Raw genomic sequence first — 20,412 nt, forward strand, 5'->3', positions numbered from 1 at the left:
AGAAAACACGCTCGTCGCTGAGGATGCGCCGGAGCACACTGTGTCGTCCAGAGTACGGACGCCCTCGCAAGCCATGCAGGTACAGGACTCTCAAGCCGTCAGGAGGCTCCCTAGACATGCTGACTCATACAAATCAGAGATTCTCCCATGCACATAACGATAATCACTGTTGAGTCTCACTTGCACATCACGATGTCATCGATACGGAGAATCATCTGCACCGTCTCAGTAGCCAGGTTCAGCGCGCTCTGACTGACCAGCAACGGCTGTATGACGCGCTCCTCGAACATATCGCTGATGACTCCGCGTTTGATGTTGATACCAGCGGACTGGTTGCCTTGGACGTGTTTGTTGCGAAGGTCGGTGACGATGGTGATAGGGTCGATGCCAGCGTTCTCGGCCAGGGTATAGGGCAGAAGCTCCAGACACGCCGCGTACTCGCGGAGACAGAGCTGGGACAATCCGACCTGCTTGCGAGCGAACTCCTCCAATTGAATACAGATCTCCATCTCGGGTGCACCGCCTCCAGGCAGCAGACGCCGGCTCTTGACGATGGATCGCACCACGCACAGGGCGTCGTGGAATGACCGCTCGGTCTCGTCCAGAATCATGTTATTGGAGCCCCTGAGCAGAACGCTCACAGTCTTCTGGCCCGAGACCCCGGTCAGGCGCGCGATACGAGATCCGTCGGCCATATACTCGTCTTCCACCAGGTCGCACGTGCCGAGCTTATCGCTGGTGAACGCGTCCAAGCTGGCGGCTGGGTCCACGCCTAGAGTGCGACAGATAAAATCGACATCTTCTCTCTCGATATTGCTGATGAGCATGATCTTCGCCTTGGCGAGGAAGTCCATGGCCAACTCGCTCACAGCGTCTCTCAGGATGCTCTTCTGCATCAGGAGTACGTTGCACCCGGTCGCCTTGATCTGCTTGACCATCTTGGCAAGCATAAGTCTCTCCTCCCGCAGCAGTTTATCCATCTGCACATAGTCCTTCACTACGATGTTATTGTCCATGCTTGTTTTGGGAAGCGACAGGCAAAACTGGGCGAGGCCTACGCGGGCGTTCTCGACCCGGGTGGGGCCGCTGGCCAGACGAGAGACTTTCTGGTTGGTAAACACGAGACCGTTCACCAGCTCGGACTCCTCTATCGTTCCCGAGTTGTGCTTAGACACCCTAACACTCTTCAGATCGACGTTGGTGGCCTCCGGCGAATCCATTATCTTAATCACAGCTTCCGCGGCCATTCGAGCTAGACTTCCGGCGTCGGAGCTGACAACCTTCGAGTTAAGAGACGTCGACGCAACGCGAATTACGTCCTCGTAGTCCTTCACGAGGTCGATCGGCTTGCCCATGTTCTGTAGGATCTTGCTTCCTTCCTTGCAACCTAGCAAGAAGGCTTCGGAAATTGCTTGGGGGTGCACGCCCTTGTCCAACAGCTTCTCCGCAGCAGAGATGATGGCGCCCGCCAACACGACGACAGACGTGGTGCCGTCTCCGGCCTCAACGTCCTGCGCCTTCGACAGCTCCACGAGCATTCTGGCAGTAGGGTGAGCGACTTTGATCTCATTCATTATCGTGGCGCCGTCATTCGAGATGAGCGAGTTTCCCCTTGCGTCTTGAACCATCTTGTCCATGCCCTTGGGCCCCAGGGATGTGCGAATCATGTCGGCGATAGCCCGCGCGGCTCGCATGTTGGACCTGCGGGTGTCTTGACCCTTCTCGTTTCGGACGAGTGTGTCGCCTGCCATCTTTGTGGTCACCATTGTGCGAAGAAAACTGGCAATTAAAGTCGAATGCTCGATCTGAAGCCCGGCGTCACTGTGGCGGTATATGTCTGCCTTGAGAAGTCCGATAAACATAGAGTCGGCCTGACGGTCTACGATTCAGAAAGCATGGTGAGCCTCCACGTATTGCAACACTAGCGCTTCGTGACTGGCGAGTGTTTGGATGGATACCACCTTGCTCACGTCGAGGCCGTTCTCATCAGAGAGCGACCCAGCGTCGTGGTGGCGGTGCTAGAGAGAAGGCAGAGGTTGGAGAGGAGTCTTCGTCGCGTCTGTTCGTTGTTGGGCTGCGAGTTTACCATCGTGGCCAACCTGCCAACAGGAGCCATCGACCAGGAGTTGGGACTGCTTCTTGCCGAGGGCCAGCTTAAGAATCACCAGACACGTGAGCTTCAGTTGCTTGCCGCGAGGCAGTCGCTGCTGATCGCGGTGGACTTCTGCCGGCTTAAACTGGATCGCGCCCTATACGGGCGCTGCTCGCTGAGTCCTCTTGAGTTCGACTCCTTTCTCAATATCGACTTTGCCGCTTTAGTCGCCCTCAATGTCTTCTCCGGCTCCGGCCACGATACAAGCCTTTTTAACCTCCTTAATCGCACCACCACGCCTGTGGGGGCTCGCACCCTGTACGAATGGCTGTGCCAGCCTTCACGAGACGCAGTCGTCATCGGTCGTCGCCAGGACTGCCTCGAGGCGCTAATTGCCAACAGCGTGAGCGGACTCTGACGCCACCACTCAGCTCCTGAGACGCTCTCTTCGCAGCGTGTATCTCACTAAGTGCCCCAATCTCGATCGCATTGCCACCCGACTGCACAAAGCTGCGTTCGTTTCGGGTCCCAAAGGGAAAATCCTGGACCTGGACGACCTGGAAGAGCTCTACACCTTTGTTGAGCTGGTTGCTAGTCTTCCGGCTACCGCCGACGTGGGGCCGCCCTTCCAATCATCGGTGGATGAGCTTCTGGCACAACCGCTGAAGTCAGCCATAGGACGACTGCAAAAGTTCCAGCAGTTGTTTAGGCACACTGTGGTGAGATTGGAGGCCACTACGGCAGCAGGAAGCATGTTGGCTATCAACCCGAAGCTCGACCCACGACTGCGCGAACAGAGTGACCGCATAGCCCGAGCCGAAACCGGCATGAACCGGCTTAGCAAGGAAATGCAGCGGATTGTAACGGACCAGACGCGTAAGCAAGGCGAACTGGTCCGTGTCGTGACAGTCAATAGTCGCACGCTTATGCGAACCACACCTGCGCACTTTAAGGTGCTTGAGGGTGCGTGTTCCGTGAAAGCCACCACCCGTAACCGTTCCGAGGTCTTGTTCACCACGGACAGCTTCACGCGGCAGGCGGCTGCGTTTTCGGAAGCCCGGATGGCCCTAACAGATGCCGAGGCGACCCACCGAGAGAACGTTCTGCGTACGGCAGCGACCTTCTGGCCGGCCGTGGATATGCTCCGCGGCACGCTGGGCTCTCTGGATGTTCTGATCGGACTGGCGGCCTTCATCCACTCTTCTCCCCGTGGATTCGTGCGGCCTTTTATTGGTGGGGATTCGCTGGTCCTCGAGGCTGCTCGCCATCCGCTGTTGGAGGTGCAGATGTCTGCTGGCGTCCTCCAGTCTGACACGAGTGAGTTTGTGAGCAACGACGTTCACATGAGGAGAGGCCCTTCTCACTTGCAGGTCGTGACCGGGCCCAACAGCGGTGGAAAATCCACCTACATTCGAACCGTGGCGATCTGTACGTTACTAGCTCACATGGGCTGTTTCGTGCCAGCTACGACGGCCACTATTCCCCTGCTAAGGAACATCTTTTGTCGTATTGGCTCGCAGGACCACCCCCTGCTGGGTATCTCAACGTTCTACGCAGAGTGTATAGAGGCGGCTGCCATCTGTGAAGCGGTTACAGCCGACTCTTTGGTGATTGTGGACGAATTCGGTCGTGGGACGTGCGTTGAGGACGGCTCCGGCCTTGCAGTTGGACTCACCAGATTCCTCGCTGAGAAGACGTGCTTTTGTTTGTTCGCTACGCACTTCGATGCACTGAAGAGACTGGATGTCCCCGGAGTTAGCATGCGGTATGTGGCCAGCCAAATTACGGATGACGGACTCCGACTACACTTCAAGGTTGCAGACGGTGCGTGCTACCAGTCGTTCGGAATTGACCTGGCCTCCAAGCTCGGCTTCCCCGATGACGTCGTTCAAGACGCGCTCTCGCTGTTGAAGTCAGAAGGCCTTTCGTAACCACCTATGCATGCGCCCCTTCTTTGACACTTGAGTGGTTTCAGAAATCGTATCAAGTGCGACCTGAGCCGCATCCTGCATCTGACGTGTTTTTGATGGTCCGAAGAACGCTTTCTGCTCTTGCCGCTGCGTTACCTGCTTTCGCAGTGCCGTCTGTGTGAGACCCATCACATTCGGCGCTTCCGTGCTTTGTCGATGAAGACGGCTGCAGTCAGCAGCCTTCATACGTTTCCGGTCGACAGCAGTCCTCCATGTAGGCCTGTTTTGAGCTCCTGACTGGTCTACGTAGGCGAGGTCCTCTGTGTTTATGATGGTCTCGAAACTTTGTGCGCCGCTGGAGTGTTCACGAGTGGGTAACGCGGCTTCGGAGGGTCGCCTGGCTTCTGATACGAGACTCACTGACGACGTCAGCGAGGCTTCCTGACAAGGCGGCTGGTCCAGTGGGAGAGCACAGCCCCGTAAAAGCATCTGGTCAATGGAGCAGCCTATGTCGGGTCCCCACTCAGCTCACTGATCGCCAGCAAGCGATTGGACTCTGACCGGTCGCCACGCCCGCCAATGAAAAGCATAACACGCGGTAGACCATCGCTTACGGAAGAGCACTGGTCAAAAGGGAAGGGTACCAGCACCGCCGAGCAATGAGGGAATGGATGAACGCAGTCTTGGCAGGGTTTCATAAAGCTCTCTGGCAGCTGCGCTTTGGCATTCTGCGCCGCAAGCAGCCTGCTGACCGTGGTGGGCTTCTCACCCAGCTCCATCGTCCGGGCGACCAGATCCCGCAGAAGGTGCACCTCAGAGTGCATCAGCAGGATCGGCTCTGGTCTCCCGTTGCGTGGAGCGCGAGTGAAAAGTGGCGAATCGTCCGATCGCACGAGTTGGGGCTGAGACAGCGCATCTGCTGTAGTCTGAGTATCCAAGTGCAGAGCCGGCGCCGAGGTCACGAACGCCGTCCTGGCTATACGTCGGATTCGGGCGACATCTGGACCCTCGTCTGGAAACCCTTGCGCAACCGACGTGCTCTCCGCTAGACTGTGTACCCGCCGTTGAGGTCTCACCTGCGACGCTGTAAGGCGACGGCTTCTTGTGCCAGCGGTGCCGAGTGCGCAAGCATCCACCGCCGCCGCTCAAAATGGAACTCGTAGTCTGGACAGACCACCCACCTGTCTCCAACCAGCACGTTTATCGGCAGCCACAGGACGTAATCGGGTCGTGGAGGCACCCCACGGAATGCGACGCGCTCCCAAACCTCTGCCTCGATGGAGAAGCGCCACATATCCTTCAGTGGACGTATTGGCGACCTGCCCAGACCACCCAGAACATAGACGTAATTGTTGTAGTGGCAAGAGAGGTGCAGATACCTGCCGCATGGACTGGCCTCCTGACAAGCGCCGGAGTGAAAAGAGCCCAGCCGTCGCAACGGGCCCTGGAGGCGGTCCCAGGATTCAGTGCCAGCGTTGAAGCTCCACGTGTCGTCCAGGAAGCCCATCACGCTGCCAGTCCCCTCGCCCCAACCACTGAACAAGTACACATTGCTGTCCACGACCACGGCTGTATGACCCATGCGAGGGGAGGGTGATCGGATCCACTGCGAGTCGGAGACGGCTCGTTCAGACCACTGCCGTGTCCTGGTGTCGAAAATCCATGTGTCTCCAAGAACACCATCGGAGCAGAAACCCCCGAAGAGAACGAGCTTATGTTGAGCGGGGATGCCAACGAGCGCATGCAACGCCCGCCCTCGAGGCACGACCGGGCTAGAGCTCCAGACGTGTTCCCACTTGGATTTCCTCACAGTCTTCCGGCGAAACATGTCATTCAAACGGAGTGGATTGTAAATCGGGTCAGTTTTGCTTGGCTCGCCTTCTGGCGGTTGCATGCAGTATAGAGTGTCCTGTAGACTGCCGCTGTGGTCGACGCCACCAAAGAGCCACACCTTGCCATCGCAGTACGCCGCAGAGAAATACAAGAGCATGTCTGGCACCTCCCCCCCCATAGTAACTGGAGTTCCTTCTGCCAGAGCACCAGGAAGTGTCGGCGGAACAGCCTGAAATTTATGCTGACTGGTTGCCCAGTCGCAGCCTGGGAGCAGACCGCATGAGCTGGTATGAAATGCAACGAAAACTCACGGGTCGCAAGGGATATGCACAACGGAGGGCTCTTCCCATATAGGTTGGAGTTCAAGCGTGGCTCGCATCCGACCGGCACCGGTTTGCTTTTCGTTCATCACGAAGGACGCCATCTCCCCTCTGACTATGTCACCGGCGTAGAGCCTGATGTCGTGCGAGTGGGTTGAGGTGTCTTGGGATTGTGCTGGCTTCCATAGCATCGCCGAAAACCGACAAAAAAGTACGAGTGCCTCGTCACGCCACACAGGAACACTGTGGTCATTGCAGGCCCACAGCCGACTGCAGTTTTTTGTTAAATCCGACACACAGAAAGAACTCGCATGTTGGTAGAGAAGTACGCACCACACACAACCAAAGAACTGGCTCTGCACCATTCCAAGCTCCGGGAAGTTGAGGACGTCATCGCCAGAGCAAGGGGTGAGTTACTCCTCACCCCTGGATGCAGACGAATTCACCGTGGTGCGGGTCGTAGGGCCGTCGGGGTCGGGTAAGAGGGCAGCGTTTCGCGTGTGCCTCGGTCAGGCCGAGGTGGTCTGTTGGTCCGTGAGACTGGGGTTGCGCGGACACAGACATTCGACGTGGATCTTGGCCTGGAGGACACGTTTCTCAAGTTCATCCAATCAGCTTGCATTTGTCGTGGGGACTATATCCAACCTCATTCAGCGATGAAGTCTACGCTGCGAGCCGTTTGGATTGATGACTTCCCCTCTACAGTATACCGAACCGACTCCGTCGCTGCACGTCGCCGACTTAGGGCTACTCTGCAGTCAGTGGCGAGACGCCAGCCACCGGGATGCCTGTTGCTATTCTTCTCCGACGATACCACCTTGCAGGAAGTTCTCGTCGAGGTGCCGCACAGACAACTCAGGTTCAATGCCATCGCAAAGAGCTTTCTCATCCGCCGCGTCCAGACAGTTTGCCGGGGAGAGGCCCTGACGTTTGATGAAAGCGACCCTTTCTGGTCGAATCTCATAGTGAGGTTGGAGAGCTGCTACTCAATGTAGACTTGTGGAAACATTCGAGATACCCTCAATCAGCTTGAGATGATGGTCATTGACCGTAGAGATCCACCCCACAACTGCCCAGTGCGGCAGGCGCCGCTAGATTTTTTCCACTCGTTGGGGTCGATCCTATGGTGCAAGCGACAAGTGCCTTTGGTCACCGAGCCCTGCCGAAAAATCGAAGTCCCCTCGTGCCCTATAAGCGGCTTCCCGCTGTACGCGCCCTGTCCTCCCTATTGGTCTCCGCTGACTGGACGGTTGTTGCTCGCCAGTTTAAAAGACCGCCGCAAACGACAGCCCCCCCCTCTGCCCCGGAGGTCGAAGCGACTGAGCTTCTCAAACGACTACCTGGACCGCCTGGACTCCTACTTCGACGACTTCGACGAGCTCGGCGACCTATGTGCAGGGGGACAGTCGACGCAGCAATCTCTCGATGACTACCTGGCAGAACTGGACGACTTCGACTTCAACCAGCGACCTGACGACAACCAGTGGGCGCTATTCCCTTCAATTCAGGTTCACCCAGTGTCGGACTTGCGCCTCAAACCAACGGCGGAGTTCGCGCAGCTGCCTTTCCATATGATGTTTCCCAAGGACCACCGGCCGCCCGTCAAGAGCGCCGTTGAGCAGACCTTCATGCGCCTAGCTAAGTCACACGGCGACGTTCTCGGCATGCTCGTGGCGAACTACTTGTCCTTTGTGGGGGATATTGCGGATGCCGCTGTGGTGGCTGACACTGTAACCTTCCTGGACCAGGTGCAAAGAGGGAGTCGAGGCGTGAGAGTCAAAGAGCAGTCACACAGTCGAGCTCCTTTGCATACCACGCCCTGAGTGTAGACGTCCCCGAGGTACTTCATTGTGGTTGTTGACACAGCTATTCATGCGCCGCCTACAAGACAGCAACATGCATCCCAGATCACCTTGTCGAGGCGTCGGCTCTTGGGTCAGACCGGATGGCCTCACAATAAAGCGCGCAGAGCGGGCGAGGCGAAGAACTGTGCTGGCGGCTCACCGGGCACGCAACTGCTCCGTAACGTCCTTCGGGGCGGCGCCCTCGCTGTGGTTAGGTACTTTGGGGCCGCGTGTGGGACAGTGGCCTGGGATAGACTCGAACCTAGACCCTTTCTGTCGATTCCTTCGGCAGATATCCGTCCCCATGGATGAGCCTATGTGCATAACGGATCTGCTGCCACCAGAAAAGAGCGAAGATTTAGGCACGTGGGAATTCCAATGAAGTCATCGTTTCTTAGGCTTCTTAGCCAGCTTCACCTTAACAAAATGACTCGGCAGCCCGAATCCGTTTTCCAGAAAGGCAATGACAGCTTTTCCACCGTGGCCCATCAGCAGTATGTCGTCCACCTTGCGCCCAGGCGCTCTGTCAGTGGTCGCGGATGAAGCCGTCTTCTTCGAAATAGCCTTCTTGACCTCAGAGATGTCCAACCCGAATTGCTCTACTCCTCGGATGCGGGTGACGTCATGACCAGCGCGGCGTTCCTCTATGATGTCCACGATGGGAGTGCCGTTGAGGCGCTTAATCAAGCGACCATGAACATCAAAAAGAAAGGTGGTCGGTGTAAATAAGGAACGCCATTTGTTGTGCAGGGTGGTGACGGGAATCTGACGCATGTTAGTGAACAGCGCTAATTCCTTTTTGGAGAACCAGTCCTTGACGGTGTCGTTTATGACGACTAGTCCCCCTTCCACGTAAGGGGACGTCTCTGGTGACACAATCGTCCGCATGTAAGTGTCCAGAATTGCACGAGCTTCGGCCTGTGTCATCGGGGTTCCCTTGACGAATGGACACTTAGCTCCAGCGAATATGGGTTTGCACCTGGCTGTGGGAACCAACTTAATCTCCACACGAATCTTCGGGCTTTGCGCTGATTTTGGGGCTACTTTTTCAGAAGGCACGAACCCCGACACCAGATCGTGATTTGCGTTGATGAACGTGATCTTCAATACGCCACAAATCTCCTTGGACTTCACCAACTTCACATCCACCAGGTAAGCAATTAGCTTTGAGAGCTTCTTCCAGGAGGTACTCTTTAATGCGCAGTCGATCGATAGGTCGCCCTGTCGGATTTGACGGACCACATCATTGGGAAGGCTAGAGAGCTCCTCCAGAAATGGTTTGGACCGTTGAACGTTCGGTGCCTCGTGCCGTATCGAAGACCACAGGACACTTGTATCTAGAGGAAGAGTTGCATCATGAAGTGCTGCAGGCAATGCACTCAGTACCAGCCTATCCACCACCTCGGCGTCGAAGACGTACGCTTCGACCTCATCAGATACATCAACGTCCGTGACCTTCTCTTCATCAGTGGTGGTGTTGTTTCCAGACACCGAGTTCCCCAACAGATGTGCTGTGTGGAACGAATCGGTTCACCTACCGTCTTCGGAGGCCCACTCTGGGGACAACACTTGGTATAAACTGAATAGGGGGTTGTCGAAGTCAGGACAAGGTTTAAACTCCCATAGAGCGTCATTGTATGAGTGTACGATGCTCACGGCACCCTCCCCCGCACCCCATATTCCCACAGCAAAAGGCGTTGGGTTCCTGACCACGCGCAGGCATACAGGCGTGCCGGCGGTCACGTCAGGCACCGACATGCACCCTGGAGCGTATAACGTCTTCGCTCCTCTCAGAATAGCCCTGGAGACGCCCGAGTTCACCACCACGCAGCGACCCTTCCCCCAGTCGCAGTGATCCACCAAATACTGAACAGTGGGCATCCACGTGGCCCCGACGGCCACTAGTCGGGGAACGCCTCTGTGCACCAGCACCTCGCCTCCCTCCACTTGCATGTGTTCCAAGTCGACGCCTTCAATGGGGCTGGCGTCGCCACTATCAGCGAGAAGACGCGCTTTGATCTCTTTTCGGCTGCGATTGCCAACGCTCACCCGTGGTTCTGTTGTAACGTCGACACCCACTCACTGACGTTTTTCAGCCGACGGAACATTTGTACCTATTTCTCTGGACGAACTAACTCAGCTGTCAACAAGGACAACGAGCGTTAGATTCGAAAGAGCCGTGAGTTCCTGGTTAACGACTCCCGTACCGCGTGTTGCCGCCACCTTGCGCTCGCGGCCGTAACCTCGCTGCACGAGCCTTTCCGTGACCTTTACCGCTGCGGGACTGCAGGAACGTATGGCATGTAGCAACGAGAGTGCTGACGCCTTGTGCGTCGAGCTCGAGGTTTTCGTCCTCCTGTAACAGGAGACTCAACAGCGCCGCGCACCTATCGCCGACTGCGGCACTTTTGTGGCCAGCCATAGCGGCAAGGGACTCAACGACCGCTAGGCTGGAGCTCGTGTCTTTCTCACTCGTCACTGCAGCCTCCGCAACTCGGTAGGCGTGCAGCATGACGAATCGCTTCTCCTTTCTCGAGGCATGCTCCACGACAGGCACCATGAACTCAGTGTGAAACAGGCTTCCCGCGAGTCAACGCCCAAACTCAGTACCAAAAAGTCCAAAGCGATGAACGCATTGACGGAAAAGTCACTCTGAAATACTCACCTATGTTTGTATGACAAGGACAACGAGCGTTAGATTCGAAAGAGCCGCGTGAGTTCCTGGTAAACGACTCCCGTACCGCGTGCTGCCGCCACCTTGCACTCGCGGCCGTAACCTCGCTCATTAAGGGTCTGCACGAGCGCCTTTCCGTGACCTTTACCGCTGCGGGACTGCAGGAACGTGTGGCATGTAGCAACGAGAGTGCTGACGCCTTGTGCGTCGAGCTCGAGGTTTTCGTCCTCCTGTAACAGGAGACTCAACAGCGCCGCGCACCTATCACCAACCGCGGCACTTTTGTGGCCAGCCATAGCGGCAAGGGACTCAACGACCGCTAGGCTGGAGCTCGTGTCTTTCTCACTCGTCACTACAGCCTCCGCAACTCGGTAGGCGTGCAGCATGACGAATCGCTTCTCCTTTCTCGAGGCATGCTCAACGACAGGCACCATGAACTCAGTGTGAAACAGGCTTCCCCCCAGATCGACAAGCGAGTCAACGCCCAAACTCAGTACCAAAAACTCCAAAGCGATGAACGCATTGACGGAAATGACGCTTCGGAGGCAGCTGCAGCATTTATATATGCCCTGCACAAGGGCAGGCAGCGAGCTCTGCAGAAGATCTGGCTCCTCCTTCGCCGCCATCTGCACCACGAGCAGTGCCTCGCGCTGCTCGTTCCAGTTCTCCCCCCGCCGCAAAGACTGTATTGCCTGTGCCACACGAGATTCCGAGCTGGCACTCCCTGGCAGAGTTCGTAGACTGGGAACGGTATCCCAGGCGTAGTAATCACTCATTGGCGAATGCGATTGTGTATAAATGTGGGGCTGCATTTAGTTGCCCCGCAACGCTGGCTCCCAACCATAGCGAAACTCTACGCACAGAAGCTGTGTGCAGCAATCGCATGCTATCGTTGGTGTTCTTACTGGCGACGAGGTTGGTATCGGCGACTGAGCCCACTGGGCTGATGTTGGGGACAAAGAAAATGACACCCAAGGTAATGAACAAGCAGTTTTCAACGGTTCCAGGCGATATATCGGGATGGTATGAGTGGATGATCAACACCCATCGCACGATTTTCATTCCGTACTTGTACGACATTTGCCTTGACCACGTCAAGCCACAGTTCGATGCGCGAGGATTCCAACAGAACTGCGAAGTGACCACCGTGGAGCTCACTTATGAGGGGAAGAAATATCAGATGACTGGCAAGGTGGGCCTGCTGTTTTCGCTGGCGGCGGCCCAGAACGACGCCACCGTTCTCGGTTACTGCGCCGAGGATCCAAAAAAACTTTTCACGATGAAGTTCACCGTGGCGCCGCAGGACAAAGTGAAGAGCTATTGTCGGTTTATGGGCAAGCAGTCAGACGACTTCATTATGCCTGGGCAGATGCTGATGGTCGATGGAAGGGATGACGTGCTCCTGCTGCATATGGGTGAGCAGCAGGCATTCGTCAAGGGTCAACTCAAGGCGATCGAAAGCTCGGGCAGCGCTAAGACGAATCCAAAGATGCGCCGACTCCTCGACTACTACAAGAAGCAAGGAAATCGTCCCAACTTTTGGTCACGGCAGAACGCCAACAACCCATTCGCAAGTCGTTTGTTCCACAAACTGGAGAAGGGCAAGGTAAACAACTGAGGGGGACTTCCTAGACGTCGGTCTTGTGTATCTCAAACAAGTTCATAAATATAGATTTGTTTTGAATGCGACTGATTTCTACTGTTGCGCAGCATGAAGCCCAACTGGTGCTATTATGCAGCGCTAACTCCACTTTCGTACCCCCATCCGTTCGCAAAATCGTCATGAAACAGGATCGGGGAGACGTGTGCTTCTATACAAGACTGAAATCCTTCCACGCTGACGCAATCCAGTGTCTACTCAGTTTCCCGACTTGCATTCCACTAAAGAAAACTGCTGATGATGTCGACGCTTTCGACTTCAGCTCCCGAGATCGACATACCCTGCTGTCCAACTTCGACAAGATGGTTGTTGATCATCAGTGGGACCACTGCTTCGGAAACTGCATCGAGAACGCCATGATACCTAGCGATAAGTTTTGCGACGAGTTCCTTGACGGAGTTCAAGACATTATGCAGCGGGGCCCTCTGAATAATAAGCTCTTCGTACCAGTTGGCCCTGTGAAGGGAAGCATCATGTTGGTCGGGGCGATGCCAAAACTGAAGCTCGACGGCAAGCCCCAGTTGGCCTGTGACGCGATTCAGCACCTCCTGTTGAAGGATTCAATTCCGCCTCTATTGGAATCTTCCATCTATACCAACTTCAGCTTTTTCATGGACCAGATTTCGCCGATCTATTGGCCTGTGAGCCTCAGCCTGCAGAACATATTGGTGTATGGCAAATGGGAGATCCTCCTGAAGTACATCAACCATTGTCTGGCGTCCTCTCTCAGTGAGGACGACTTGTGGACTCCTGAACGACTTGAAGTGGCCGCACTTCATGGCCTGGGAGACTATGAGATCATCAAGAACCAGCTCGCACTCACAGAAAGGGTGGTGCGGGAGTTGCCCATGAGGTGCACAAAGCAGGCCAAGCAGGCTCACGATCTGCGGCTTCTCGTCCTGCACATTGCAGCAGCACTGAACAGCCTCGACACGGTGACCGCAGCTCCGGCTGAAAACTGCCGGTCGTATGGTGAGGTATTGCGGCTAGCAGACTGGCTGCTCGTTTTGATGATGCAACCAAATGACTGCACTGTCAACCTGCGCGACATCGAGACGCTGGTGGACCAGTGGGCAGTGTTGATACTGGTGGAGCTCGTCGGGTCGGTAGTTCCGTCAACGGGTGCTAGAGCCCGGAAAACTGCAGAGTCCGACTCGCGCATTGGTCCCAAGTACGAGAGCGCCATCAACGACGTGGTGGATATTGTGGCCCAGGGCGATCTCCCGCAGTGCTCACGAGTAAAGGAACTGCTGAAGATGCTGGAAGTCGCTTTCGTTGCGGCGTCAGAACGACGTCTAGTGTAAGTTTCACGTATTAGTACGCTCCTGCTCACAGTGTTGCAGCGGGTACTCGTCAAAGAAGCTGACTACAATGTACCATCTCCAACAAGATCTCCTAGCGGCTAATGACACCGTGACTCTGTCCGATCTCATGGCTCTGCTTTTCTCCATCAAGCAGCTCCCAGAGATTCGATCTCGCTTCCATTTCCACCATATTAATTCCCTCAAGCGGCTCCACTATGATTACCAGATACCAGAAGACTTCTTAACTTACTGCTCGACGTCATTCTGGCATCACGACCAACGCCACACTATCGAGGACGCCAAGCAGGATCCTCAAGATCACCCATTGAAGGAATACATCAAAGAGTGTGACGTCAATTCGCGTCTCGACGTTGATGACAACGGGATTTTGATTCTAGCCGGAAATGGACACGTTCCCGTCGCGGTGGATGCGGTGGAGCTGAGCTGCTCTCGGTTGCAGGACCTGGCGTTCCGCGTGCGGGCTAAACTCTGGACGGACGCCTTCGCGGATGCCAGTTTCTTCCAGGACCTCACCGAGGCTCTCGGTGAGGTAACCGCGGCCTGCCCCGAAGTCATGCTGCAGGCAACAGTTTGCTCGGATACGGCGACACAGTTGCGGCAACGTGCCTGCGATGTGAAGGCGGGAAAGGAGTCGGTGCTCGTGAAGTCCGGCTCTCCAGAGGCCACGAATCGTAACATGGTGGAGGACATCAACCTATTCTTTGAATCGCTGGGCTCTCTTGTCTTACTTTTGCGCCAAGCGAACAAGAAAGAAGTTCTCAGTGCGTTGGCACGCCTAGAGGCGCGCAGTCAGCCCACGGTAGCCGACGCCTACAGGTCATTAGGCTCCCAGACGAAGCCGACCCTGATGGAGATCGACGCTACGTCGACCGCTATCGAAACCGCTCGTTCAGCAGTCGACGCCATCCCACAGCTTGCGAACGTTTTGAGGCCAGACGTGAAACGCATGTGCAGTGTTTTACGTGAACGGATGATTCAGGGCGACCCGACAGGCGAAGGAGCGCTTCCGAAGCCTCTCTTTCCTCTCTACCTCGTCCAAACTACCTACGACATGTATAGGGGAAAGCGGGAGAAGATGCCGTCTATGCAAGACTACCTGTGGGCTGAAGACAGGCACTGGAAGAAGACGTTCCAGCTTGGTGAGCAAAGGTATCTGGCAGCTCTGAGCGCTTACAAATCTAGAAGGAAAGCCAACGCAGCAGCCAAGATGCAGAAGGCAACTCTTAAACTTGTCAAGAGCCAGACTTCTCCCATAAAGACAGAAACCACTTCTGTGCTGACAGCCGACAGCACTGAACAAGGCGCCTCAGCGGTTTCCAGCACCACATCGACCAAGACTCATAAGTCCAAGCGACGGAGGACTCCTCGATATGACACGAGATCGGCACGTCACCCAACCGTCGACGAGGTAAAGGAGAAGCCGCTTTCGTTGACAGTTGCCTCGTCGCTCTCAGCGTCGCATTCTGCACTCAACCCCCCGGCTTCAGCTGAGTCGCGCTCTGGAAAAGAATCCAATGTGTCGTTGGATGACTGCTCTGGCAAGGAATCCTGCGACTCCGTAGGGCCCTCTCTGCCACCAGTCAAGATATCCAGAGAGGGCTTGAAGCTGATTCGCCTGGAGAGCGGCGCGCCGACGACATGCTTGGCGCCCTGCTCAGACATCGACTATGACTGGTTGTTATAACATGTATGCATGCCCGAATTCGACAAAAATTGGAATGGAGACATTCAACAAACTTCTTAATCTGAAGAATGCCTATGCTCCCATAGCCAAGGTACCCAAGAGGCTCATCTTCCTAGGAGCTCCAGGATCGGGCAAGGGAACGCATAGCGAGTGGATCAAAGAGAAGTTCCAAATCGCCCACTACAGCACAGGAGACATGCTCAGAGAAGAGGTGGCCCAACAGACCGAACTGGGCCTACAGGCAAAGGCTCTGCTGGCCGAAGGCAAACTTGTAGCGGACGAAATCGTACTCGGCATGATTGAGACTCGGTTGAAATCCTCTGAAGCCGCCAACGGATGTATTTTGGACGGGTTTCCTCGAACCCGCGCGCAAGCTGAAGGTCTAGACAAGATCATGGCTAATCTGGGTCAGGAGATCGACGGATGCATCTTGTTTGAGTGTCCGGATGAGCTTCTTGTGAAACGCGTGTGCGGCCGACGCATTCACACGGCTAGCGGTCGAACCTACCACATACATTATTCACCTCCCAAGGTGGAAGGCAAAGACGACATCACAGGCGAGGATCTGACACACCGTAAGGATGACAACGAGGAAACAATGGCCAAGAGACTGAAAGTTTTTCACGAGTCCACTGCTCCACTTAAGGACTACTATGATGAGCAAAACAAACTGTTCGTCGTTGCCTCTGGGGACAAAAGCGAGTGCCTACGGGACTTGAAATTCATGTTGAACGCGCTGTAAAATTGGGTGACATTAATTACAATGGACCGTTCCGCGACTCCCGGCACGGCACGGCACACCTACAGAGCGCCGCTGACTCAGCGCGACACGTACCGTGAGCAGCGCAGCCTAATCCCGGAGTACGACACAACTCACTTACGAAATGAGTTATCTAAACAGGACTTCGACCTCAGTCTGGGCTTCTGGACCGAACCCTCAAGGAAGGAGGTATGGAGTCTATACCAGTTTGTCCTTCACGTAAGTGAGATGAGCCCCTAGTACAGACATTGACGGGTGTCGAGGAAGACAGAATAAAGTTCGAACATGAAAATCGCGAGAGCCTGCCACAGCATGTAGTGGGTTTCAACTTCCACGAGGCAGTCACCACTCTCAGAATGCTAAGGTACAGCCAGCGCCTGAGCCGATGGATGCACCTTCCACCAACGTCCCTAGTAGACGTCCAGATGCCTACCCGCCAGTCTGTTTACAGGTTCATCTGTGCTTTCGTCTCCTTCTGGTCCTTCATGCATGAGACGTGCAGCGACTGCAAGGACTACTTCCACATGGTTGCCAAGAATGACGAGGAAGTCGCGGCGCTGATTGAGCGTGACGTTCGGGCAGATCAGGAGAGGGACGATATCGAGGCTCTGGCGCCCGCCGCAGAGCGCACCGTCCAGCAGGAGCAACAATTGCACGGGCGGCATACAGCCCAGATGGCCGAGGCCCACGGCAACTTCCAAGCATTGACGAAACATTCTGAGGAAATCGAAGGCCAATGCCAGCAACTGCGTACCGCCATCTCCGACACCGACATGCATCTGACATATTTGAGGAGCCTCATTGACGACCTGGAGCTGCAGATCGGCGCGTCACCAGCAACTTTGAAGGTGGAGCTGCAGGAGGCTGGCGCTGCACTGGATAATGTAGAGCAAGCTCTGACAGAGAACAAAGCAGATCACGTCAAGGGCGTGCTGACAGAGAAAGCGTTGTCCCGATTGCAGAAGAGGTTTGAGAAGGCTTGTGAATTCGCGGAGGAGTTGGGTTCCCAAAGAGCGGTGAGGCTTCGAAACGCCGCTCATTCAGCTTATAGAGCGGCTACAAACGGACCAGGCTGCGTGTGTCAGCCGGGTGAAGTCCCTCAATGCGGACCTTGACGCCTGCGAGTCCAAACTAACCCTACAGAACGAAGCCAGAGCTCAGCAGCAATTCGCCTTCACAAGGATCAAAGCTGAATACAAGCAAACTCAGCTAACGCACATGGACATCTGCAGGGCCAAGCAGCACCAAGTCAACCTGTTGGAGGACGAGATCGAAAGAAAGAAAGCTGCCTCACGTTCAATCTCGAAGGATGTATCGGACATCGAATCTGAGATGTTGAGTTCACGCACTGCCTTTCTCCAAGCACTCGGACGACTCGCACAGGAGTACACCGCAGTGGCTGAATCGGTACAGAAACTGAAGGAGGCCGAGACTAAGAGAGTACCGTCGTCGCTAACCACACTAAGAGACCTTGACGAGTTCCTTAAGGACTGCGGTCGAGGCGAGTTGCTCCAAAGGCTCCAGACATCTCTGTCCTTTGCGGAAGAACTTTCCGACGCCGACGCGTCCCGATCTCTGCATCCGGACGTAGACTCGCGAGTACCGTCGCTGGTGAAGCTGTGAGCGGCTGATAGGGAGTAGTCATTAATCCACGACCAACCCAAGCATTTCTGGTACTTCAAGCTCGAGATCGTAATATCCTGAGTGAATATTGAACACCCTGGACACCACGTCGCGTCGCCAACGACCGATGTAGCGAAAGGTAAGCGCCAGCAGCTCGTCGCGTGGCAGATCTGGTTGCATCTCCCGAAAGGAGCGGTACACATCCGCAAATACGCGCGACGCCAAGACAGCGACATTCGTTGCTCGCAGGTGAGACACTGAGTTGCGTTTTTGACTCGAAACTCACTCCCGTTGTATACCGTCGCTAGGCGAGACAGTACGTTCAAACCGTCAACATTGCCGAAAGCAATCTCGTCATCAGCGCTTAAGCCCAAAGGAGATCGCAGGTTGGTCTGTGTGAGCCATTCAAGGACATCGACCGTAAACATCTGGGGAAACACGATGGCCTGCTGCAGTCCGGCATCCTGCAGCGTGCCAGTGATGAGGCCCACGTCCACTTGGTACGGCTTTCGCGTGTCTGGGAACTTGGTTATTTTGCCGTTCTGGTACCCATAGATTTGCAACGCTGTCTCTGCGAACTTCCGAGAATACAGATTCGCAAACGATCCGAAGAGTGGCAATGGTTGATCAGACCACAAGAAGGGGAACTGAAATTGCAGACGCATCCTCTTGTTTAACCGGAAACTGTAACCTAATCGTATTACACCCCAAGCACCCAGGTAGCGTGTCGCCAATTCCGAGACCTCCTCGACAGTGTACACCCAAGTGTCCACGAGTATGTCATCCACATCGTCATCCATGAGGAGCAGCGAGTCGAAGACGTCAGTAGCTAGGAAGCGTTCAAAAGTTCTTAGGGTGCCCGTCAGTAAGGCCAGCTCGCCACCTGTTGCTGTGTCGTCATTTGGTCCTGCGTCGGTATCTAGAGGGGGGAGAGACTGAAGGTCGTGGCCGCTTACCGCAGGGAACCTCTCGAGATCTGTGTCTATGTTTACTGCACCTCACTGGTCAAGACTGAGTTCCACCTCTGTTCCATCACGTAACGCCGGCGTTCTGAGGAGGCGACGTTTATATACACCGATAGGACTTGGTGGGTGTTGCCGATCTTCTCATTCCGCACCAGGACTTGTTCTACGTCCTCGACAGCCAACAAGGCGTAGTTGTTAGAAGGCGTCCAGGACAATATGGGAATGTGTCTCAATGCCACCCGTAGCACTCCAAGCCTGTTAAAGAAGAGGAGTTTCAGAAGAAACAGGAAGGCCAAGACGCACAGAGCCCGGAGACAACGATCTGCGAGCCGCAGAGCTACCGACTGCCGACGTCTCGTCACCCGTAAAAGCCACATCACAAAAAAACATTAATTCTGTCCAGAGACACACGTCTGAAACACCAACCCCCCACCAGACCACTACGACTGTCATAACAAAAAGCAGAAAGAAATACCTGGCGTTTAATGCAGGTTAATGCACCGGTTCGCACCGGCGCCAACGCCGCTGTCCTTGGCGGGGTGTACGCCAAGCAAATGGTAGCGCGGTCAGATTATGATGTGAGTGTTGAAGGCCCTGGGTACGCAGAGCGCCTTCACGGGTCACGCTCCGCTGGTGTTGTCGGGGTTCGTCGTAGCTGCAGTGTTGACAGTCTTAGGTGTTGCTGGGTTACTATTCTGGCTGCACTCTAGACGGCGAGGCCTGAGCCGTTCGAAGCCGGCCGAGCTGCAGGATCTGCAAACGCTCTCGCCTCCCACGCCACTTTACATGTGAGATTTTATGCCGGATCGCATTCAGAGAGGCTGATCTGGCTGATCACTGGACCTCACTATCAATTGCCAGCAAAGCATGCTCCACAGCATCCTCGACTCCGGCCAACTCTACATTAACAGTTCACGAGTTTTGGGAAGAGCTCGACTTTTGAATAACGCTCTGCAAATAGTGCTTCTACAGCATCTTGTAGGGAAAACTAAATAAATTATTTTTAATGAGAAGCTATTGTTACTTAGAGCAGGAAGATGGGTTTGTCAACGTTCACAGCACTCTACAGCTCAATCTCGTTGATGCCTGGGAAGACATCCTCAAGAGGTCCTCGTCGAGGCTGCCAGTCGGCGTGGACGCCCTGGTGCTTGGTGCGGCCTTCATCACGATACCTGACGTAGTCCTCCTTGCTGAACTGGGTGAACCCCCACTTCTTTGACACGAAAATCTTCTGTCGTCCAGGGAATTTCATAGAAGCGCGCTTAAACGCAACCATAGCAGCGCTGACCTTGTCCTCTCGAAGGCGCACAGAGATCAGAGGCTGTCCGATTTTGACCCGCGTCACCGTGCCGTAGGGCTTACCCCAAGCACCGCGCATTCCGGTCTGGAGACGATCCGCGCCGGCGCAGGAAAGCATTTTGTTGATCCTGATCACGTGGAAGGGGTGAACCCTGATCCTCATGTGGAACCCAACTTTGCCGACGTTGCGGACGAGGTACTTGTTGGCAGTGACACGCGCAGCCTCGAGAGCCTCAGACGAAATTTGTTGAAGCTCATCAGAGACGAGGTGCACACAGCCAGGGAGGTCGTTGACATCCGCAGCACGGTTACCGACGTCAAAGAACCGAATCTTCGGATCGGGCACACCACGGCAGAAGCGCGACTTAGGGTAAGGCTTGCCCTTACAGTATCTGTAGCATCTGCCAGGTCGACGTCCCATCT

General features: G+C 55.2%; 14 protein-coding genes across 26 annotated transcripts; 7 read left to right on the forward strand and 7 right to left on the reverse strand.

The window, feature by feature from the left end:
• Positions 1–176: 176 nt before the first annotated feature.
• KVP17_004672 (uncharacterized protein) lies at positions 177–1,766 on the reverse strand (the record flags this gene model as incomplete). 2 transcript variants are annotated; one of them, XM_068523062.1, is made up of 1 exon in its annotated part: positions 177–1,766. In XM_068523062.1, one exon carries the CDS (start codon positions 1,764–1,766, stop codon positions 177–179), a length of 1,590 nt encoding a protein of 529 aa, XP_068374889.1. The 2 variants fall into 2 exon arrangements, with proteins under 2 accessions (XP_068374889.1, XP_068374888.1); XM_068523061.1 differs by having other exon boundaries at positions 177–1,751.
• A 30-nt stretch (positions 1,767–1,796) lies between these two features.
• Positions 1,797–4,023, forward strand: KVP17_004682 (uncharacterized protein; the record flags this gene model as incomplete). 2 transcript variants are annotated; one of them, XM_068523081.1, is made up of 3 exons in its annotated part: positions 1,797–1,898; positions 1,926–2,495; positions 2,524–4,023. In XM_068523081.1, 3 exons carry the CDS (start codon positions 1,797–1,799, stop codon positions 4,021–4,023), a joined length of 2,172 nt encoding a protein of 723 aa, XP_068374906.1. The 2 variants fall into 2 exon arrangements, with proteins under 2 accessions (XP_068374906.1, XP_068374905.1); XM_068523080.1 differs by lacking the exons at positions 1,797–1,898; positions 1,926–2,495 and having other exon boundaries at positions 2,845–4,023.
• A 485-nt stretch (positions 4,024–4,508) lies between these two features.
• On the reverse strand, positions 4,509–6,346 carry KVP17_004671 (uncharacterized protein; the record flags this gene model as incomplete). Of its 3 annotated transcripts, XM_068523060.1 has the most annotated exons (3): positions 4,509–5,052; positions 5,079–6,119; positions 6,147–6,346. In XM_068523060.1, the coding sequence occupies 3 exons, from the start codon at positions 6,344–6,346 to the stop codon at positions 4,509–4,511; spliced, it is 1,785 nt and encodes a 594-aa protein (XP_068374887.1). The 3 variants fall into 3 exon arrangements, with proteins under 3 accessions (XP_068374887.1, XP_068374885.1, XP_068374886.1); XM_068523059.1 differs by lacking the exon at positions 4,509–5,052 and having other exon boundaries at positions 5,075–6,119; XM_068523058.1 differs by lacking the exons at positions 5,079–6,119; positions 6,147–6,346 and having other exon boundaries at positions 4,509–4,826.
• Positions 6,347–6,466: 120 nt separating this feature from the next.
• Positions 6,467–7,978, forward strand: KVP17_004674 (uncharacterized protein; the record flags this gene model as incomplete). 3 transcript variants are annotated; one of them, XM_068523064.1, is made up of 5 exons in its annotated part: positions 6,467–6,563; positions 6,592–6,689; positions 6,716–6,782; positions 6,810–7,120; positions 7,151–7,978. In XM_068523064.1, the coding sequence occupies 5 exons, from the start codon at positions 6,467–6,469 to the stop codon at positions 7,976–7,978; spliced, it is 1,401 nt and encodes a 466-aa protein (XP_068374891.1). The 3 variants fall into 3 exon arrangements, with proteins under 3 accessions (XP_068374891.1, XP_068374893.1, XP_068374892.1); XM_068523066.1 differs by lacking the exons at positions 6,467–6,563; positions 6,592–6,689; positions 6,716–6,782; positions 7,151–7,978 and having other exon boundaries at positions 6,812–7,150; XM_068523065.1 differs by lacking the exons at positions 6,467–6,563; positions 6,592–6,689; positions 6,716–6,782; positions 6,810–7,120 and having other exon boundaries at positions 7,190–7,978.
• Positions 7,979–8,383: 405 nt separating this feature from the next.
• KVP17_004675 (uncharacterized protein) lies at positions 8,384–10,107 on the reverse strand (the record flags this gene model as incomplete). 2 transcript variants are annotated; one of them, XM_068523067.1, is made up of 3 exons in its annotated part: positions 8,384–9,510; positions 9,538–10,056; positions 10,083–10,107. In XM_068523067.1, 3 exons carry the CDS (start codon positions 10,105–10,107, stop codon positions 8,384–8,386), a joined length of 1,671 nt encoding a protein of 556 aa, XP_068374894.1. The 2 variants fall into 2 exon arrangements, with proteins under 2 accessions (XP_068374894.1, XP_068374895.1); XM_068523068.1 differs by lacking the exon at positions 10,083–10,107 and having other exon boundaries at positions 9,538–9,952.
• Positions 10,108–10,190: 83 nt separating this feature from the next.
• On the reverse strand, positions 10,191–10,559 carry KVP17_004681 (uncharacterized protein; the record flags this gene model as incomplete). Its single annotated transcript, XM_068523079.1, has 1 exon — positions 10,191–10,559. The coding sequence occupies one exon, from the start codon at positions 10,557–10,559 to the stop codon at positions 10,191–10,193; it is 369 nt and encodes a 122-aa protein (XP_068374904.1).
• A 134-nt stretch (positions 10,560–10,693) lies between these two features.
• On the reverse strand, positions 10,694–11,449 carry KVP17_004673 (uncharacterized protein; the record flags this gene model as incomplete). The annotated part of the gene is made up of 1 exon (XM_068523063.1): positions 10,694–11,449. One exon carries the CDS (start codon positions 11,447–11,449, stop codon positions 10,694–10,696), a length of 756 nt encoding a protein of 251 aa, XP_068374890.1.
• Positions 11,450–11,556: 107 nt separating this feature from the next.
• Positions 11,557–12,291, forward strand: KVP17_004678 (uncharacterized protein; the record flags this gene model as incomplete). Its single annotated transcript, XM_068523074.1, has 1 exon — positions 11,557–12,291. The coding sequence occupies one exon, from the start codon at positions 11,557–11,559 to the stop codon at positions 12,289–12,291; it is 735 nt and encodes a 244-aa protein (XP_068374901.1).
• Positions 12,292–12,356: 65 nt separating this feature from the next.
• KVP17_004680 (uncharacterized protein) lies at positions 12,357–15,342 on the forward strand (the record flags this gene model as incomplete). Its single annotated transcript, XM_068523078.1, has 2 exons — positions 12,357–13,633; positions 13,677–15,342. The coding sequence occupies 2 exons, from the start codon at positions 12,357–12,359 to the stop codon at positions 15,340–15,342; spliced, it is 2,943 nt and encodes a 980-aa protein (XP_068374903.1).
• A 34-nt stretch (positions 15,343–15,376) lies between these two features.
• On the forward strand, positions 15,377–16,084 carry KVP17_004679 (uncharacterized protein; the record flags this gene model as incomplete). Its single annotated transcript, XM_068523075.1, has 1 exon — positions 15,377–16,084. The coding sequence occupies one exon, from the start codon at positions 15,377–15,379 to the stop codon at positions 16,082–16,084; it is 708 nt and encodes a 235-aa protein (XP_068374902.1).
• A 21-nt stretch (positions 16,085–16,105) lies between these two features.
• On the forward strand, positions 16,106–17,725 carry KVP17_004670 (uncharacterized protein; the record flags this gene model as incomplete). 3 transcript variants are annotated; one of them, XM_068523056.1, is made up of 3 exons in its annotated part: positions 16,106–16,321; positions 16,348–17,118; positions 17,147–17,725. In XM_068523056.1, 3 exons carry the CDS (start codon positions 16,106–16,108, stop codon positions 17,723–17,725), a joined length of 1,566 nt encoding a protein of 521 aa, XP_068374883.1. The 3 variants fall into 3 exon arrangements, with proteins under 3 accessions (XP_068374883.1, XP_068374884.1, XP_068374882.1); XM_068523055.1 differs by lacking the exon at positions 16,106–16,321 and having other exon boundaries at positions 16,492–17,118; XM_068523057.1 differs by lacking the exons at positions 16,348–17,118; positions 17,147–17,725 and having other exon boundaries at positions 16,106–16,342.
• Positions 17,726–17,746: 21 nt separating this feature from the next.
• On the reverse strand, positions 17,747–19,067 carry KVP17_004677 (uncharacterized protein; the record flags this gene model as incomplete). 3 transcript variants are annotated; one of them, XM_068523073.1, is made up of 3 exons in its annotated part: positions 17,747–17,982; positions 18,012–18,701; positions 18,728–19,067. In XM_068523073.1, the coding sequence occupies 3 exons, from the start codon at positions 19,065–19,067 to the stop codon at positions 17,747–17,749; spliced, it is 1,266 nt and encodes a 421-aa protein (XP_068374900.1). The 3 variants fall into 3 exon arrangements, with proteins under 3 accessions (XP_068374900.1, XP_068374899.1, XP_068374898.1); XM_068523072.1 differs by lacking the exon at positions 18,728–19,067 and having other exon boundaries at positions 18,012–18,525; XM_068523071.1 differs by lacking the exons at positions 17,747–17,982; positions 18,012–18,701 and having other exon boundaries at positions 18,714–19,067.
• Positions 19,068–19,175: 108 nt separating this feature from the next.
• KVP17_005350 (uncharacterized protein) lies at positions 19,176–19,633 on the forward strand (the record flags this gene model as incomplete). The annotated part of the gene is made up of 3 exons (XM_068515159.1): positions 19,176–19,268; positions 19,297–19,478; positions 19,507–19,633. 3 exons carry the CDS (start codon positions 19,176–19,178, stop codon positions 19,631–19,633), a joined length of 402 nt encoding a protein of 133 aa, XP_068374907.1.
• A 120-nt stretch (positions 19,634–19,753) lies between these two features.
• On the reverse strand, positions 19,754–20,410 carry KVP17_004676 (uncharacterized protein; the record flags this gene model as incomplete). Of its 2 annotated transcripts, none has more annotated exons than XM_068523069.1 (1): positions 19,754–20,410. In XM_068523069.1, the coding sequence occupies one exon, from the start codon at positions 20,408–20,410 to the stop codon at positions 19,754–19,756; it is 657 nt and encodes a 218-aa protein (XP_068374896.1). The 2 variants fall into 2 exon arrangements, with proteins under 2 accessions (XP_068374896.1, XP_068374897.1); XM_068523070.1 differs by having other exon boundaries at positions 19,754–20,107.
• Positions 20,411–20,412: the final 2 nt, after the last annotated feature.

Source organism: the organism of the source record quoted next (genome assembly GCF_019968985.1).
Source record: "MAG: Porospora cf. gigantea B chromosome Unknown PgB_NODE_370_length_20412_cov_124.732, whole genome shotgun sequence".
In the NCBI taxonomy this organism is placed as follows: Eukaryota; Apicomplexa; class Conoidasida; order Eugregarinorida; family Porosporidae; genus Porospora; species Porospora cf. gigantea B.